We start from the raw sequence: 18,964 nt of genomic DNA, 5'->3' as shown, positions 1-18,964 counted from the left end.
TTCACTTAAGTGCTTTATATAAATACTCTTGGTCCTACTTTTCAGAGAAGTAGCATAGTATATTGAAAAGAGAACTACCACAAACACCTTTATTGAACGTGTACACGTAAGAGCTGTGTGACCCTGGCAAGTGATTTAATCTCTCAGTGTGCTAGGTAACTTTTAAAATCTGTTAATGGCTAATCTGCATAGATAAAGAGTTTCCTCATCTGGAAATTCCTTTATCAATGAAATCTTAGTTCCAGTTCTTATCCTGTTCTTCCCTAAACCTTGTTTTGGAATGGAGTTGACCTTGACTGCTGAAAGATTATGCCAAGTATAAGCTCTGATAGATTGTGTTGTGGTGCAGAGGCAGACTGTTTTCTAAGAGTCAGTCTACCTGTATAACCACTTTGTCATCACAGAGCCCGTTAAATAAGAAAGCAAAAAGACCAGCAAGTAGGCATAGTCCTAAAGAAACTAAATCACATCAATCTTAACATTCCCTCTATAAATGAAAGCAGAAAACAAAGGGAAATTGAATCTTAAGTGAAAGGATAGCTTATAGAGTCACTTGTAAAGGTTGCAAATAAAGGAATTTGCAGTATCTTGGATTCAAAGCAGCAAGAAATAGCATTTGATGGGACTTATGGTTAATCTTGTATTATAGTATTTATGAGAAGCAATTTCAAAAAAAACACTAAGTATTATTGTATCTGGTGTACCAAGATCTCCTACAGAGTATGAGGAAGTATGAAATTCTACAAGAACTCAGTAGCATTCTCCAAATTAAATCAGCATGTACTTTATCAATAATCCTAATGCAAAGATAGAGCAGAGGAAAGCCAAAAATTTTGGAAAGCATGCATCAAGAAAAGAAAGGTGAGAGGCCATTAAAAACTTACATACTATATAGAAACTTTCTTTGAGAAGAATTGGGAGGCATTTGATTACAAGTGCCAAGCAACATCATAAAAAGTTAGATTGAGTAAAGGGATAGTAATTGGACCCATTTGTTAGAATAGGGAATTCCAAGGTAAGAAAACTACCAATGTCACAGCGTGTTAATGCCTTTTTTGCAACTTAGTGTCTTAGTTGTCTAGAGCTCCAAGAAGTTAAAATGATTTTTTCTAAGATTCACAAAACCAGTACATCAAGCAGGACTTGAACCCATGTCTTTTGGCTTAGAAGATAGCCATTACCCTGGGTTGCCTCTTTAAAATTGATGATTTGAACAGATTGGAAATGATCTATCACCATGGAAGGAATTATTTCTGAATCAACTCTGTTCAGTTTAGATCAAATATCAAAAATGAAAACCACATTACAAGAAAAATAGAAATGAGACATGGCATATACATTTGAAGCAACCCCAACCTAACCCATTTTAACTTGTTGATATCACAAATAAAGGGTAACCAAGCAAACACTATTTTTCTAAGGTAGTAAAACCAATCTAAATCGATCCCCCTGATGGACATCATAAGGATCTGGAAACTGCCTCATCTAACCAAATTTGGCTTCCTTGCAAGTGGACATTATTAGCCAAGGGCACACCAGTTTAGATAGCTTATGGAGGAGAATGGTAGAAAATTATGATAAAATCATAGAAAGAGAGAAACATTGAAGGAAATTTTTTATGAAATTTAAAGAAAGCTTGGCAAGAATTTCTGCTTAACAAAATCAACCCAGGGACATTTAAGAAACAAACTGGAATGTGGAGAAGAAAGATGAAAAAAAGAAAAGATTAGCAACATTTTTTAGGGCAGACTCTTAATCATCAATGACAGTTGAGTATTACTTTACACACTTAAATGTCATAATCCCCAGTGTGCCAGATGAGGAAGGAGAAATGGCAGAAAAGAAATAGTAATGGAAAGAACACCTAGACCATTCCAAGTATACAAAGAAGAGGTTCATACTGGAGATGCAACGATTTTGAGGACATTGAGGGATCAATTTTTAACATATCTGAAAGAATGAAGTATAGTAAACCTTGGGGAAATTGTGTACTTTGTCATCAGAAGAAAGCAACAGAGAAAATATCAATAACTTAACCTGTGAACCTATATTACAATCTCTACAGAGCTTTTCTGACCGTAATCTATAAATGAGTGTGCTAGAGTTAACCTGAGTTCTAATCCTAACGTAGACGTTTAATTGCAGGGTGATCCTGAGCAAGTTACTTAATGACTTGGTGCCTCAGTTTCCTCATTTTTAAAATGAAGGGGTCAGATTCAGTAGCCTCCAAGGTCCTTTCCATCTCTAAATCTATAATCCTGTGATCTAAACGGTTGATGTGTCCTTGAGAAAAGTATTAGAAGGGAAAAGGTGTAACCTTTTACAAACAGTATTCTACAGTACTATAAAAATGCATTTGATTAAGAATAAAATGCTGCCTTAAAGACCTCTCCTACAAGGTTTTTCCTTATACATATGTTAAAATCATAAAATTTACTTAAAAGATTTTTTTTCATATTCTATAGAATATTCATTTCAAGCAAGGCAGAAAATAGGAAGACAGAGTTGCTGAAAGTGTTTACCATATCATGGAGAATTTATGGTACTATTCAAATGGAAAAGGGTTTCCTATAAAATAGAAGATTGTTCTAGGTTTTGATATGAATTTCATACGTTGAATAGTTGATCAGGACCTTTTGCTCATTATCAAGTATTTAGTAACAGAGACCCTCCAAATGCATAAATATATGGTAATTACCTCTGTGTCACTAAAAGATAAAAACAGAACTTAGTAACTTCTCATATGTTTCACTAAAATTTCTAGATTTGGTACTTTCAGATAATGGGCATGCTCCTGAGCCCATAGATTCTGCGTGCCTTTTCTTTTACGCTTATATCTAAGCATTAGTATTCTGTAGGGTCAAATGAAAATTCCTCTGCTGCAGTGCAGTTTGAAGCTTGATTGCTCTTGTTTATAAAAAGAATTCAATGGTATCACTATCAACCCCACCTCCATGCCCACCCCCTTGCTCTTCTGGTGGTTGAAAATTTAAGAGTGCTAACTGGTCAAGGTGGCAGTGCTTATTAGCTCATGGACAGTCTTTTTCATACTAATAATAATTGGTCATTGAAATTACTTGGCACATAATTCAAAACTTTCAGTGATCTTAGATGTAAGTACTACTTCTCATAATTAGCCTAAGGATAATATACAGTTGGTGCCATTAGGAATTGGTTATCTCTGGATGGGGAGTCTGTTTTGCTTGTATAAATAATAAGCATCCTGGGAATGACCTTGATAGAAGCTACTACTGTTGGTTATCTTAGAGGAGGCCTTTTGTAAAAGTTACAAGAAAAGTTACTTTACTTAACACAAATAAAAGTGTTTATTCTGTTTAGGAAAGGAATCTCTTTATGTGAGGTTTGTTTATGAAGTTTTAGTGGTTGATGAATAATAACAATGAAAACTAGTGTTTACTGCCCTGACTTAGTTTAATACAGGGAAAAAGCCTTCCAACTCTGAGGTGGGTAACCGGTGTCAAAATGAGACTGATAAATAAAGGGAAAAGCCTACCTTAAACGATGGTGAGATCCTACAGATGCTGCTGCTTGTGTTTGACGTTGAACTGTTTGTATCAAACCCTAGACCACTTCTGAGACATGAAATCCATGTTCCTACAGGACAAGACATGGATGAAGAATGCCTATGATCCAGAATATGCTATGCAGTTGAATGGGCAACCCATAGAGGTAGTCTCTTAGTAGATATATACTTTGACCATGCCTTACAGATGGACAGTAAAAATTGAAAAGGAGGAGGGAAGCTATTGCCTTTGTAAAACTGCAAAGTTTTGTTGATTTTGATTTGGTTTGGTTTGGTTTTTAATAGGAGAGGATCTGTGATTTCATCAGCGCAGTGGAGTTTCTTATGAGGAATCCTTTCTACCAGTGCAAATTTGGCAGTTAGTTGCTCTGCAACTTGTGGTCTTAAAGAGAGTTACCTGGTGAACTAAAAGATTGTGATTTGCAGAGGGTCATAGTATATTTTAGAGAAGGGGCTTAAACCTGTGCCTTCTTGATATGAGAGCCAACCCTCTTGCCATTATACACTACCTCGCAAAAGTTATTGCCATGTCAAAGATACCAGTGAGTTGATCTGTGATCTGCATCATGGGGGAACACCTACATCAGTGACATCACCAATCCGTCGGAAAGCTGGAACTTAAAGTTTGAGAGCATTATCATTTAAGCCTTACAACAGCCTTTTTGAGTAGGTTCCACAGTTATTATTCCCATTTTACAGATGAGAAAACTGAGGCTCAAAGAGTTTAAGTCACTTGCCCGTGATTATGTAGCTTATAAATGATGGAAGTGGGATTTGAGCCCACTGTATTCACTATGCCATACTGCTTTTGTCATGTTTTCTTAATTAATTGATATAAATACTTTCATATGGGCATCTGTAAAATTTGATGTTGAAAGGGATCTATTCAAAAAGTTTGGGAGCCACTTCACTTTACAGTGTATATGGGAGTTAGTTTATACAGAATAGTAAACAGACTTATGTCACATTCAGGAGTTATCTCTGTTATTTCCCATCCATCCAATTTGCATCTTGGAATGTCAGCTGAATATTATTGCAGTTGGGTTTCATAATACACTATGGAATTTGGTTATAATTTATTTGTGACATTATTACAAAATGGCATTGGTATGTCTGTATGATATTTCCTAGAATTTTCTTCACTTTTGGAAGTATAGTTCTCTTGATCTATTGAAAAGCATTTCATTCAGTAGGAAAAAATGCTCTCAAGGCTTTTCTCCAACAAGGTATTTCCTATGTTACACAAGATTTCTTGAGAGAAGTAACAGTAGTTGAGGTAACTTTGTTTGAGATAACTGTGACTGATTAATATTAAGCAAGACATTAAAACAGGGAGACATACTCACCAGGGGTGTTTGCTTGCCACTGTCATGGAAGATGTCTAGGGCAGAATTGAAATGGAAGAGAGATTCCTTACATATAGTGAGGTCCTCCAGATGTTCTTCTTTACAGATGACATGCTGATGACATCAAACTGAAGAACATTTTACAGAGCCTCATAAATGAGATCCGTGATTCCTTGAGTTTGGCATAGCTGGCCATACAGGGAAAACTAAATGCACATTGTTGACCCTTGATAAGTGGTGCTTTAATTGAACTTACTGAAGAATACTGCATGTCCAGAATTTTATTTGTTGTTGGATGGACAACCCATAGAGTTCATCCATCAAGTAAGTATTCATCTGCGACAGTGCTACCAATGGAAATAAGCTGGGCCAAGAATTGCATGGAAGGAAAAGAGCAAGCTGGATTGCCTCTGGAATGTTGTACATTATTTTTAATGACTTCAAAACTTCAAGAAACAAAGGGTCATCTTTTAAACAATAATCATCTAGTGACTTGTGGAGTAGTATTGTTCCTGAAGAATTTAAGTTGAAGGGTCACTCGAAGGCAATGGAGAGGTGAATGGTGGGTTAAATAGGCTACAAGACATTAATATCCAGTGAAGAATTGTTCAGGAGAAGTGGTATAAAGGATGTCATTGGAGAGATGTACGACTGGAAAAGGTGCGCCATTCATTCATGTAATGAGAGCAAGGTATAACCAAATATGTGTGCTCCATTGCTATCAATGGAAAGTTAGAAGTTTCTAGAGGAAGCCTTCCCAGCTTATATGGGTGGAATTCTATAGCTGATTTGCAGGAGGATATGGACAAATCGTACAGGATGAGAACATGTGGAGGGTTGTGATCTACACTGTTGGAGGGAGTCCTCACATCGGTCACAGATCCAGTTAAGTAAGTAAAGTTTTGTTTTGTTTTTTTCCAAATATAAGCTGTTTCCCTAACATGGGTATAAAAATCTAAGTCAGTTCTGAAAAATAACACCAATTATTAGCCAAAGTCATTTTAAATAAGGCATATTGGAAGTGGGAGGGTTGAAGAAATAAAACCTGTGTTCAGAATGTGAGGTGCTATCATCTTAATGTGAATGTTTCTTGTCACCAAACTGTTCGGTTTTACCTATTTTGGGGGGAGAGAATCTAAGAAACCCAAAGATTAATTAGTTTTCCCTACATAATACATATGTAAGTTAAGGATTACTTATCATACAATCATCTCTTTTCCTCTTCTGCTAAGCCCTTTTGTGTTTCGAAAAGAATACATTTTTTCATTTTAAATGTCTTAATACTAAATAACATGGAATCGTGTTACCTACTAGTTTTCATTATCCTTATATAGTTAAGTGTGCTTTTCGAGTTTGTTGGTTTTTATTCAAAAGGAATAAAAGTAATTCCAGTTTGAGTGATGATTGTAAAAAATACTTCTCAACTTCAAGATTAATTATATCATTTAGCAAAGATGAAATGCTGGTTCTCTTTGATGAGACAAGTTTAGTTGTGAATGATTTCAAAGAGAATTTATTTGACTGATTATAAAATAGAATAGGACTGTGAAGTGATGATCACGTCAACACTGTCACTACTGTGATTACCCTAGCTACTTTAAATTTTAATTATTTTCTACTGTACTTTTAAAGCCTCTTCTTAGAAAGCCTTTTGTAGGAAACACTTAAGAGACAGAAACACCTAAGAGAAGTTTCCTTCGTTATTTCATTATCTGTAGTGATGAATGCTTGTTCATATTTTTCCAGTAGACTCCCTAATTCTTAATTCCTCATTGTGTCATTGCAGTGAATCTGGTTTCCTAATGTGTCGGCCAAGAAATCTTAACCTCTGCCAGGTCCTATCAAGCCAAAAAAGATTTTAGGGTATTTTAAGAACCAGCCTAGCTAAATTATGGGAGCTTTCATCATCATATTGACTCTCATTCTCCTCTTCTTAGTCATAGAGAAGGTAGAGATCTGTATGTTTTTAATATACATTCTAAAAATTTAGCATTAAGAGCAAGTCATACAGCAGAAAATTATCTTGAACTTTACAATAGTGTTTGTTTTTGTGGGTCATACAGTCTGACAGTTGCAGTTTAAAGAATTTTTACTATATATAAAGTTCAATCAGTTTTACAAGCTTTACATATTATAATTTTATTTGGTCTTAAGCTTACTAATTGCCCATTTCTACTTTTTAAAAAAAATAATGCTCATGAAATTTGATTATATTAATCAATAGAGAAATCTTTTCTTTAAAAAAAAAAAAAGGTTGCTGGTTTGCTATTTTTTAGCATATTTCGCCTAGCTTAGATATTTCCTGGTTTGAATAATTGTCTTTTCCTAGGCTATTCTGGTAGACTTAAGAAAATCCTTTAGGTTGGAAATGTTTTTTGCTTAGAACAGAAGCGTCAGAAATTTCCAAGTGCCTACCAAACAAAATGTAATTGGGAGATATGTAACAAATAAAAATTAAGTAAAATGGAGATAATGTTAATTTGTGGTTTTCTGACTAATTATATAGCCTGCAGAGAATTAATTCATTTCTCATTGAGTTGGACACTATTGACTTAAGACAGTTAACAGTGATTCTTAAATGGTAAATTATGATGGAGATCCTACTTTATAATTAATATTAATGATGCTCTGCTTAAGTTTAAAATGCTCATGTGGTTGATGTAATTTAAGTCTTTCAAATTAAGAAAAAAAATTGTAATCCTGCAGAAGTTTTAAACCAACATTTTCCACCTAAGAAGTGATAGGCAGTAAGGGGTGAAATTAATGTTATTTTCTATTTGCCTAGCACAAGTTACTCATTTGGTAGCAAGCAGGTAAACAACGTTACATGCATATGATGAAAAACCCCCTGAAAAAGGTGAGCAGTCAAGAAATTTGGAAGAATTGTTAACAGGTTAAATTCCATTTCATCAGATTGAGGGATAATCCATGTTTCTCTACTATAATGAAATACTGTTGTATCCATTGTTGGTTATAAAGGATAGCTCGTTGACTTGAAGGTTTTTTTCCTTGTTATACTTAGGCCTTGTATTTTTTCATGTAATGTAATCTGTGTTCATTTCTTATTCTCACAGAATGCCTGGTTAAGGGGGCATTCATTTTAAGAGTATTGTCCCCACAATTGAATACACCCACAATTTGGGATGTGTTAGGCTACTTTGAGGAGTCTTAACCTGTGCTTCCTCAAAGTTTCTGTGATGTATCTTGTTGAAAAGCGTAAACTCCTATCTAAAATTTTGCTTTAGAACTTCTGAAATTTTTTTGGTATGTCATCAACTCTTACTTATCTAAAGCTACTTTTAGTCCTAAACTAATTTTTACCTATTACCTAGTGTGATTCTGATTTTTTTACCTCCAAAATGTTCAATTGCTATTCATTTAGAGAATTTCAGCTTTGTTCTTTTAGCCTAAGTACACTTAGTTCTAATCTTTCTCTTCCCTCCCTTCCCCCAGGATCCTTGGGAAGGACAACTAAAATCTATAAAAGTTCAAGTTGTTTGGTTTGGGGGGGGTTAAGTGGGGAGAGGTTATTCACATAATTGTACTACCTAACATTCTGTTTTGCAGTTATATTTCCTACTTACATCCTTGTTTTAGCCTGGATAATTAAGAGTTGCCTGTGCTTCCAAATATATTCAGATCTACTAAATAGATAGCTTTTTTGGGGGGGAAAAATATTCCCTTGACCACATCTTCCTGATTAAAAGTTGCTGGGCTTAGTTTCTCAGTGATTGACAGAAATTTTTCAAAATAAGTATTACTGCTTTATGTAATAATTTTTAACAGAAATGTATACCTTTTAAGAATACCTTTTCTGTTATTTATTCATCCCATCATTTCATAGAATGAATGATTTATTTTATCTTTTCCTTTCAGATAAAATAAACTGACATGAACAGGTTTTGGAATTCAGTTTGTAGAGGTTATCCTGATTACTGGGCTTTTCTCAGTCAGAGGGGCTTTCATCTTCCTTGAATATTAGCCTGTTACCTATCACTAAGATTTACCATTTCATTTCTTACTTTTTTCTGTTTACTTGAAACTATTTAAGTGAGTGCTTTAGATTATGATTTGTTTTTACTTACGACTATATTTAATTGAATATCTTCTCTCCTCCCCCCACATCCCATATTTTCACATCTGCAGTATAGGGAAGGATGTCATAATTATGCTAGTTTATCTGGGACATTGTCTCCTGCTACCCTTGACTACCTTTATTAATCTTTGCAATTTTTGCTCATATTTACTACAATACAGTAACTCACCAATAATTATACTGGAATTAGTTGCAAATTTAAGGTAACATTTCTTCCTCAAGTGTTTCCTTGACCCTTAGAACAAAAATCTAATTAACAAATAGTTTCCTGGAGAGCTGGGTGAAGAAGACTGTAGGAAGGAAGGGGTTGGTGATTTACAAGTGATTTAAAACTGGTATTTATATTGAAGATTTTCCTTTTTTCAAGTTTCTCTTTGGGGCTTTCATTGCATGGAAAGAAGAACAAACCCACTGCTTAAAAAACCCTTTTAAAATGAGGAAAATGGGGGTGTTGTATTAAAATTTAATGGGAGAAACATTTTCTTTCTTTTGGCTCTTAAAATGTTGGGAGGGGAAGGGAAAGAAATAAATGAGTAAAATTTTTATGATTAATAAAAATAAGTCAGAAACACTTGGTTTAGGGGATCAAAAGCAACATATAAAAAGTTTATGATAAATTTTTTCTTAAATGTAAATATTTCATTTACATAGGCCATATACATGGTATAAAGAGGAAAATAGTTTGCAAAGGAGTTTATCTTTTTAATAAATTTGAAGCCCAATCCTAGATTATTTTTGTTAAACTTTTTTATTGTTTATTATTTTATTAGTTTTATGATAGATACCTTCAAATTTTAGTGTTATTTTAGTACTTCTGTACAGTTTAATAATTCCTCATTACTTTTATTCTAGATGCCTGGAATGATGTCTTCAGTCATGCCTGGGATGATGATGACTCATATGTCTCAGGCTAGCATACAGCCTGCTCTACCGGTAATCTTTTGAAAGTTTATTTGATTTGGTATTTTTAAAAAAGTTTGTTTCAGAAAACGTATTTTGGAGTGCATATTGTTAAATATGTACTCTAAAAACAAGTTTAATTTAGCTTTTTTGATCATTTTAGAACATCTTATTAACCTTTGAAAAAAGTTTGTCTGAATTATAGTGTAGCATGAGAATTACAGTGAATATACTTAATAGATATTAAAGTTTGCACTTATACTGAGACTAAATTGTATTTCTTGAGCTTTTTCTTATAAAGAGTGCTTTACCACATAAGTCAAATCACTGTAGTGAAATAAGTCTTTTAGGTTCCCTCCTGACACTCTTTCATTCAGGAATGGCAGCTCTACCATTGAGGGTAGAATACATCATTATTGCATTGAGGCATGAAGATTTGTTTTTCATTAATAACAGAAATGATTCTTTTGTAAATTGTCAGTATGATCATATGGACAGGACTTGAAATCAGAGTGTGAGTTGTAAAGCCAGTTGCTATGGTTGAACTCCTTTTCTATTAATTAGTTGAGAAAACCATGTCTTCCTCTTTGTAAAAGATTTTCAACAGGTCGAAGAGGGATATAGAACTACAATTAATGTAAACAAGAAAAAGTGGTGATGTTAATCACATATATCACAACAGTATAAAAGTGATGTCCTAATAATCACCTTTTGAGGTTAGATAAGTTTTATAGAAGAGGAAATTAAAGTTCAGAAGTGTTAAATGAGTTCACCTAAGTTACATTATCTTTTCTCAGAAACTGTGGTAACTAAATATAATAGTGACAATTAAAAATTTATCGACATGAGATCACTTAGGAAGGAAGGAAAGAAATGAGCATTTATTAAGCACCTGCTATGTGCCAAGCACTGTGCTAAGCACTTTACAGATATCTCATTTCATCCTCACAGCAACCTTGGGAGTAGGTGCTATTATTATTCCCATTTTACAAATGAGGAAACAGGCAAATACGTTAAATGACACACTCATCTGAAGGCAGATTTGAAGTCATGTCTTCTTGACTCCCATAGCCAGCCCTTCATCCATTATTCCATCTCACTGTCTAGCTTCTGCAAGGGACTGCAGAGGTCATCTAGTCCAGCATTAAGACAATGTTGAAGCCTGAGGGACATACATAATTTGTGTAAGGCCACACACCCAGTGTCATTCAGGATTGATTCTGGATCCTATACTTTCTGAAGGTAGCATATTGTTAGAAAACCACAAACATGTTGTGTTGAGTTTTTATTTATTTTGTTAAATATTTCCCAATTACATTTTAATTTGTATCCTGCTGTAGCCCAAATTTTGATAAACATTACACTCCATCACACTAGAGTCAAATTACTTTACCCTCTTTGTTCTCTATAACATTGGCTATTGGTCAACAGGTATAACTGTTGGGATTGATATTTATTTCAAAATGTAATTAATAGTTTTTATGAAATAAAGAATTTTTGAAAAATGCTTAAATGTCTCCCCCAAGTCATCCTCCTCTTAAAAAATTTTACAGGCCTAGATAAGTAAAATAGTTACCCTGAAAAATACAGTAATTTTCAAAATAAAATGTTTGTATTTATACCGTGTATATTGGCGTCAAAGAGTTGTAGTTTTTGAGTTGTTTGACTTGGTGGAAACCTCTATGCAGTCAGAGCCAATGCAGTGTTCTTGTTAGGAATTCGTAAAGTGAAATAAAATACTTTGCTTTATCAGTTTTATTTTTTATTCTTACAGCCAGGAGTAAACAATATGGATGTAGCAGTAGGTATGTAATATCGGTTTATTAATGGGAAAGAATGTAATTTATGAGATTCTTGACCCAATCTAATAAGTGGTTTTTTAAAAGGAGTAAGTTCCTTCAATATTTTTAGTAAATGAAGGAAATTGTATCACTTGTCACAACATTTTTTTGCAGTGACTCTTAACATAAGACACTGTTAAGTAAGTAGGTAATTTTTAGTGTTAAATGTTTATATAAATGTATTTTGTTTTGGGACTTGGAAAAAAAGTAGTGAAAATCCTTTTATTGGTGGACTTTAAATTATTTTGTCAGAAGTTAAAATGCTGTATTAAATGGATTCTGTTTATTGTCGTTAGAGCAGATGGTGGAGTCTGTGGACCAAAAATTAGCAATAACATTTCATCTAAAGGATAAAGTATTCATTCTGATAAATGTTTTTTAAGACTGACTTTTGCAAGAATTTTGAGATAAAGGCATACATCTATAGTTAAGGATGTCTTTGTGCAAATTCATTATTTTTATAAACTTTTCATTTCTTTTTATTTCATTAAAACCCAAGGAGGGAATTGAAGTGCTAAGGTTGAGAAGGTGGGAGAGGAATATGTAATGAATTAAAGTGCAGAGTGGACATCAGTGCATATTGTATTGAATGAGTAGTACTTCTGCCACTTGATAATGAATGCAGTGTGGAAGTAAGGTAACTTCTGGACATTGTTGATCATCTGTGAAAGTGAGAAGCCAGGATGGCATTGGTAATTGAAACTCCCAAACCTCATTTTATTCAACAGTTTCAACCTCTTCCTTTTATAAAAATTCTTTTTAAAATAAAAGTCCAATATCTCCCACTGCATCCTGGACTATTTCAAGTCATCTTGATCTATATCTTGCCACTGGACCCAGATGGCTCCAGAATAGAGAGTGAGGCTGGTGACTTTGCACAGCCTTGCCTCTCTTAAATCCAATTCACTCACATGTCATGGCATCACCTTCTTGATGTCGTGGTCCTCTGAGAACAAAGGATAAACAACAACAAATAGCAATGTTCAACTGCTGTGCTTTTGTAGTTCTGTTTCTTCTTCTTGTCGTTGTATCTACTGTAGCAGGGCAATGTCCCTGCCCTTTTTAGCTTTTAATCTACCATAACCTATAGAAAGTAAACTTATTTGCACACAGTTCGTAATTCTGAATCATTAGACTCAAGGTGAAATGCCTCTAATAGTATAATAACTTTACAGTTAAAAATACTTTGTAGTTTACAAAGCAGTATCCTCCCACTGACATGATGAGGTTAGCCTCCTTTTTATGTATAGTGCAGGAAGCTGAGGTTTAAAGTGGTTGACTTGACTATGATCACACAGCTTGTAAATTGCAGAGCTGGGACTGAGCTTAGATCTGATGATTCCAGGTCCAGTACTCTTTCCACTATGCCATGCTGCCTCTACTATGAAATAAATTTGCATGGGTGATTTAAACTGCTTAGAAACCTTTACTTTGTTGTGTTCTGGATAAGTGAAGTGGTACTTTTACTTTCTTGTCAGTTGTTCGGTCGTATTTTGGAGAGCTATAAATCAGCCAAAGGTAGACAGTCTTAGAAAGAAGCAAAGGGTTTTAAACAATAATTGTCAAAATATGGTTCAGTATTCAAGAGTAGTTAATGGAAAAATTTTAGAGTGAATTGAAGACTGAAGTTTCACAGAGTCCATTAGTTGCTGGAAATCCTTAAATTATGTGGTTTTATTTTGGAAAGAGAGGAAATGAAAAAATAAGTCATATGTTACAGTATTGGGGGAGGAGAGGACAAATTGGAAGGAAAAAAATAACTTTAAATAATGACAGGTAATATTTAGAAAATGATTTTGACCAGTTATAAGAAGTTGAATTTAGGGATGGTCTCTGGCTTATGCATGATTTTATTTATATCAATAATGCTTTTGATCTTTATGGATGTTAATTGTTTAAGAAAACTATTTTAATCACTTGATAAATATCCATTTTTTGTTTTTTAGGTGCAACATCTGGCACACAAGTAAGTAAATATCTAAGGCTTTGGGATTTATTTAAACTAGATGTGCCTAGATCATTTGATATTATTTTGTTTCACTACTTATTTCTTGTCCCTTTTTAGAAGACTAGCTTCTGCTCCTAAGATGTGACCCTTTGCTTCTTTCATTAATAATATGTTGATTTTTTTAGAGCCAAAGGTTTAAGAACCATTGAAAAATTGCAACTTTTAAGATATTTTTGTTAAACTTTAAGGTTGAACTTGGTTAATGAGAAAAGAATAGGTTGAATAATGGATATAGTTGTCATTTGAAGAATAGGAATCTTTTTATAATTGCTACCATTTATTTTAGTGCATATAAATTGGCCATTTAAGACTAAAATGGAGCCTTAGTAGAATCCTCCCTTCTTAGACTGTAGGAATCTGCCTGAGATAATTTCTGTTTTTGTAATAAGTTATGAAATGTTCTTAATATAGAAAAAAAATCAGTCAGCCTATATACTGGGTTGATTTTATGCGCTAAAGAAGTGGTAGAGAGGCAGCGTGGCATAGTGCATAGAGAGTCTGTCTTGGCATCATGAAGACCTGGGTTACACTGCCTCTGACACATTCTAGATGTGAAACCCATGGGTAAGTCACTTGATCATTTTGTGCCCCAGCTGTTTAAGACTTTACAGAAAAGTTGCTGGTCTGCAGTGCTGGAGGAAGTTTCTACACTGGGAGTTCCATATACCAATGAAGTCATATATACCAATAAAGTAATGGGGCTAGACAAAAATAAAATAGTATGTGATTGAGTTGATAGTTTTAGGAGATTGAGCCTGTCTTAGGTTCTTTAGTCTCCAGCTTGACTTTGCTTCCTGTGTGCCTTGATTTTTTTTTCCTGGTCTTTGATTTTAACAAATTTTTTCTCTTTATTTTTGTAGTCTTTGTCATTTTTAGTTGTCATTTACAACATGGTAGAGTAATGGCTCATTATCTACTTACATGACATAATAATGTTAGTAATATATATCTAAATTGTTTGAATTTTATCCCCAATGTAGTAATTTAAAATTTAACTAAATGTGATGATATAGATTACTGCAACAAAAATTCTTAGATACTGTCAGTGTCTAGGTGGGGAGTAGTTTGCATAATCTCATTATTACTTTGTCCTAAGTGGACAAATCGTTTCTTTCTTGCACTTTCTGCAATTACTTGATGCTCATTATTTTGATAGAGTAATTTTTTTCTTTTGTTTGCAAAAGACTCTAGCAAGAGACATTTTCTGACACAGGGAGTTACTGATTAGATTGATATTGTTCAAAAACTGCTGTAAAGAACAGTGTGTGGTGTAATGAGACTTGGAGTAAGAAGGCAAAGGTTTGAGGTCCTGGTTGTGCCATTTTCCATATGACCTCTGGAGTTTGAGACACTTGGGGTATTATTTTTCTCATGTGTAAAAAGAAAAATTAAATGATTTATAAGGTTCATTGCAACTCTTAACCATTTTACGGAATTTTCACTAGTGTTCAAATGTTAGGTTTCCATTATAGATGATTATAATAATAGACTTCAACCAGAAAAAATTTAATTTTGTTTGAAAGGTTGTGTGCAGTATTTTAAATCTTACCCTTTTCGTATTGGGGGTGGTTAGGAAACGTTTCTTTTTTTCAATTTCCATCTTGAGCTTTTCAACATTTGTTGATTTTTCATTTACTTTGAAATTTGAATCCAGAACATACAAAATGCGTTAATGCAGCTGTATAAAATGTTAATAGAAATCATATGTGTTCTCTGTTCTACTATTCTAAACATCTATGGCAGAAGTTCTCAACTTGGGATCCAAAAGCTTTTGAAAACAAAATTTTTAGAAATCTATTTCAATATCATATATTTCCTTTGTAGTTCTACATAAATGCACTAGAACACATTATTCTCAGAAAGGGGTTCCATAGGCCAAAGGGATCCATTACACATAAATAAAGCTTCCCTTGAGGGTAACAAACATCTCAAAATGTTTGGTCTTTTGTTTTTAATTTGGTTGTATCAGAAACAGAATAATTTGAGGGGCTCAGAATAAAGCTGGAGTTTATGCTAATTAGAAGTCCAAATTAAAACAATGTATGCCTTCTAACAATGTCTTTAATATTTGAAGCCAACATGACTTCAGTGGGAAGAGACAGTAGATAGCTTTAGGGATAATGCAGCAATAGAAAATTATAAAATATTTTCAGAGACTTCTAAACTTGTCATATGTGCTTCTCTTATTGACCTGACCTGGAAAGGGAGAGGTTCCGTTGTATAAGTTTACAAATCAAGGTTTAGGGGAAAATTCCTGTGTTCTTTCTATAGGTATTGGGGTTTGTGCCTAGTTTTGATCAATTTCATTAGATTCGTTAGAATTCTGTAGCAATTCCTATTTGTATTTCAACTTTTAACATGTGAATTGTATGAATTTTTCACCATGGTAGTCTTATTGTTTCTATAGAAAATGTTCTAGTAGGGTTATATAATGTTATAGTAGGATCACATAATATGTGTGTAATGTAAAAATCATACGTGGACATCAAGTTGTATCTGGTTCAGTTTAACTGTTAACATACTGTTACTGGCATAAAACATTCCATCTTAGTTTAATATAAAATTTTGGGGTGAAATATCTTAGGATCATAGTTTTTTGTGTTGAAAGGAATCAGAGAGGCTATTTATTCCCTTCCTTATTTGCTAGTGAGGAAACTAAGGTCAAGACTTAGACCCTATCTCTTAATAGTTTCATAGCAAAACAGTGTGATAATGAAACTAGCACTGGTATAATAGTCTTTCCCTGATACCTCTTCATCTCTCAAACCTTTGACTTCTCTCTGTTTGCCTCTTCTCATCATGTTCACTTAAGTTTCAGTTGAATTATCCCTTGTGACAACCATAGCCTGTTGACTGTAGAGATTGAATAAGTCCTAAGATCTTTAGTTCATTGGCGTTCTTATTTTGTGATGTCCTTAAATGGATAAGGTATAGCAAATATGACCTGAGGAGCGCAGAAAGCAGTAGCTATTAATTATCATGACTTGATCTTAGAGTATCAAAACTCTCAAGTTTTTTTCTTTTCCTTATGGACTGATTTGATGTCAGATAAAGTTTCCTCCTATCCCTCCTCCTTCACTTCTAGGAGAAAATTCTTAGAAGGATTCATTTAATTTATTCCTCTTATTTGTAGATTAGGAAACTGAAAACTAGAGAAAAAGAATTTACTTTCCCCAAATCAAATAGTTAGGGAACATCAGGACATTCTTTTCAAATAGAAAATGTTAAATTAATTAGCTTATAAACCAACTATTTAAAACTCAATGTTAAGAAATTGTTAATTGATTATTAAGATGACTGATCAAATATTCAAGCTCCTTTGAGAAATGAGAATGCAATACTATCTAATATTTTAAAATGTGTAGGTCTGGTGCTAATATTTAAAGCAGTTGACATGTAAAAAAAAGTTTAACTTATTAAAGGCTTTAAAATTTCTGAAATATTGCCCATCAGTTCATTTTTTCCTATAGAAAAAATATTTTACCAGAACAGAAAAGAGGTGTAAAGGAGAGAATTATTTCAATAGCACAAGATAATTTAAGTCTTAGAATTTTGTGGCAAAGTATGAAAATACTTAGGCAAGTAACTCAAAATATGTTGGTGGATTTTATAGGCATCTGATTTCTACATAGATAGTTCACAGTTAAGTATCAGAGTACATTGTAAGATTACTTTGGTTTTTAGTAGTTATGTGACATCAGTTCATGTTGAACTTATATTCAGTGAAGACACCTTAGATCTTTCTCACATGGACTCAGGTCACATTTTCTTCTACTTCTCCTATACAGCAGCCCATTGTTTTGAACTTAGAAGTGTACAAATTATTGGTTTTAGTAGAGCCAGAGACTTATGAATCCTTATTCTGTCATACATCCATTAGCATGCTTTCAATGACTATCTAAATACTTGATTAAAATATTAAACACAGCAAAGATTCATAGCATTTAATAAGTGACCTGTGTACCCTAGTTTATATTGATTTCATTGATAAGCACTTGTTTGATGTAGTTTTCAAACCAGCTACAGTACTCTTAATGGTATCATATGATCTATATTTCTCTGCTTTGTTAAGGAATAGGCCTGTGTTTTGTCATGTAGAATAATTTTGATAAATTAGCATAATTTTAGACATGATATATTGGAGAATATGAAATTAATATAAAAATGATATTGATCATTAAATATTCTGGCTGTGATTTCTAAGACTTGTCAAAGAATTTAATTTTAACTTGGATTAATCCTGGTTTATTTGGGGTTTTTTTTTTTTTTTTACTACTTTTTTAAAAATCTTGTTTTTTCAGTTTCTAATTGTCTTGTTATAATGTCTTCTAAATGATTTAACTTGCCAGAGTATTCCAGTATTTTTTTATGTTACTGGTGGAACACATGGTAGTAAAAGTTAATTTTCATATTTTAGTATTAAAACGTAACCCTCTAAGGTTCCAGTCAGTTCACACAGTTATCAGGCTTTGCTTCATACATTTGTTATTTTATGACATCTTAAGTTTGTTGGTGAATATCATTATCCTGAAATATACCACATAGTTCTTAAATTTTTTTTAAAAAGTACAAAACATAATCTAGTGCATTATTTAAAGCATTTGATGTATGTAGATTTATCAGTGCTACTTTTTGATTGCAAAAAGGTGTGTTTACATAGTTTTAACTTAACATTTTAAGGAAGACAGGTCTTTGATAGAAATATTATGCATGCACATACACAGAATGGCACTTAAAATTAATTGTGCATTTCTACCTTGTCAGACCCAACAGAAGAGGAATATTAATCTTTTATAAGGTCTCAGTTGAATTTAGTTGCTTCATGTTGACTTCATTTTTCTTCAGAAATCAATGTGGACTGAACATAAATCTCCTGATGGAAGAACTTACTATTATAACACAGAAACAAAGCAGTCTACATGGGAGAAACCTGATGATCTCAAAACACCTGCTGAGGTAAATATTGGGTCATTTTAGTTTGGCATCATGTATCACATCTAGGAGACTGTCTTAGATAGTAGATGGTGATCTATCATATTTGGGCAGATGATGGGGGTGGGAAAGAAGAGATTTCCTAGATATTTAACCTATTAATGTTTATCCAGCATCCTTGTCAATCTGAACACTGTTAACTATTATTTCTGATAAACCCCTCAGTATTTTCACAATTAGAGGTATACCATAGGGGGACAAAGACCCTTACTAGAGAGAAACTTGAATCTGAAATGA

The 18,964-nt window shown here is 33.4% G+C and overlaps 1 protein-coding gene across 16 annotated transcripts in view; it reads left to right on the top strand.

Moving 5' to 3' along the window:
- The window catches only part of PRPF40A (pre-mRNA processing factor 40 homolog A), a 54,232-nt gene that overhangs the window by 9,289 nt on the left and 25,979 nt on the right, over positions 1-18,964 (top strand). For 11 of the 16 annotated variants that reach the window (XM_072611985.1, XM_072611993.1, XM_072611983.1 and 8 more), the window contains 4 exons: positions 9,839-9,919; positions 11,661-11,691; positions 13,674-13,693; positions 18,581-18,691. In XM_072611985.1, coding sequence (XP_072468086.1) covers positions 9,839-9,919; positions 11,661-11,691; positions 13,674-13,693; positions 18,581-18,691 — 243 coding nt within the window. Of the gene's footprint in view, positions 1-7,675; positions 7,748-9,838; positions 9,920-11,660; positions 11,692-13,673; positions 13,694-18,580; positions 18,692-18,964 lie in introns of all 16 variants that reach the window. The other 5 variants (XM_072611990.1, XM_072611991.1, XM_072611989.1 and 2 more) reach the window with 2 other exon arrangements.

Source organism: Notamacropus eugenii, chromosome 5 (assembly GCF_028372415.1).
Source record: "Notamacropus eugenii isolate mMacEug1 chromosome 5, mMacEug1.pri_v2, whole genome shotgun sequence".
Classification (NCBI taxonomy): Eukaryota; Metazoa; Chordata; class Mammalia; order Diprotodontia; family Macropodidae; genus Notamacropus; species Notamacropus eugenii.
Note: the sequence above shows the minus strand (reverse complement) of the source record. Positions and strands in the feature narration are given on the sequence as shown.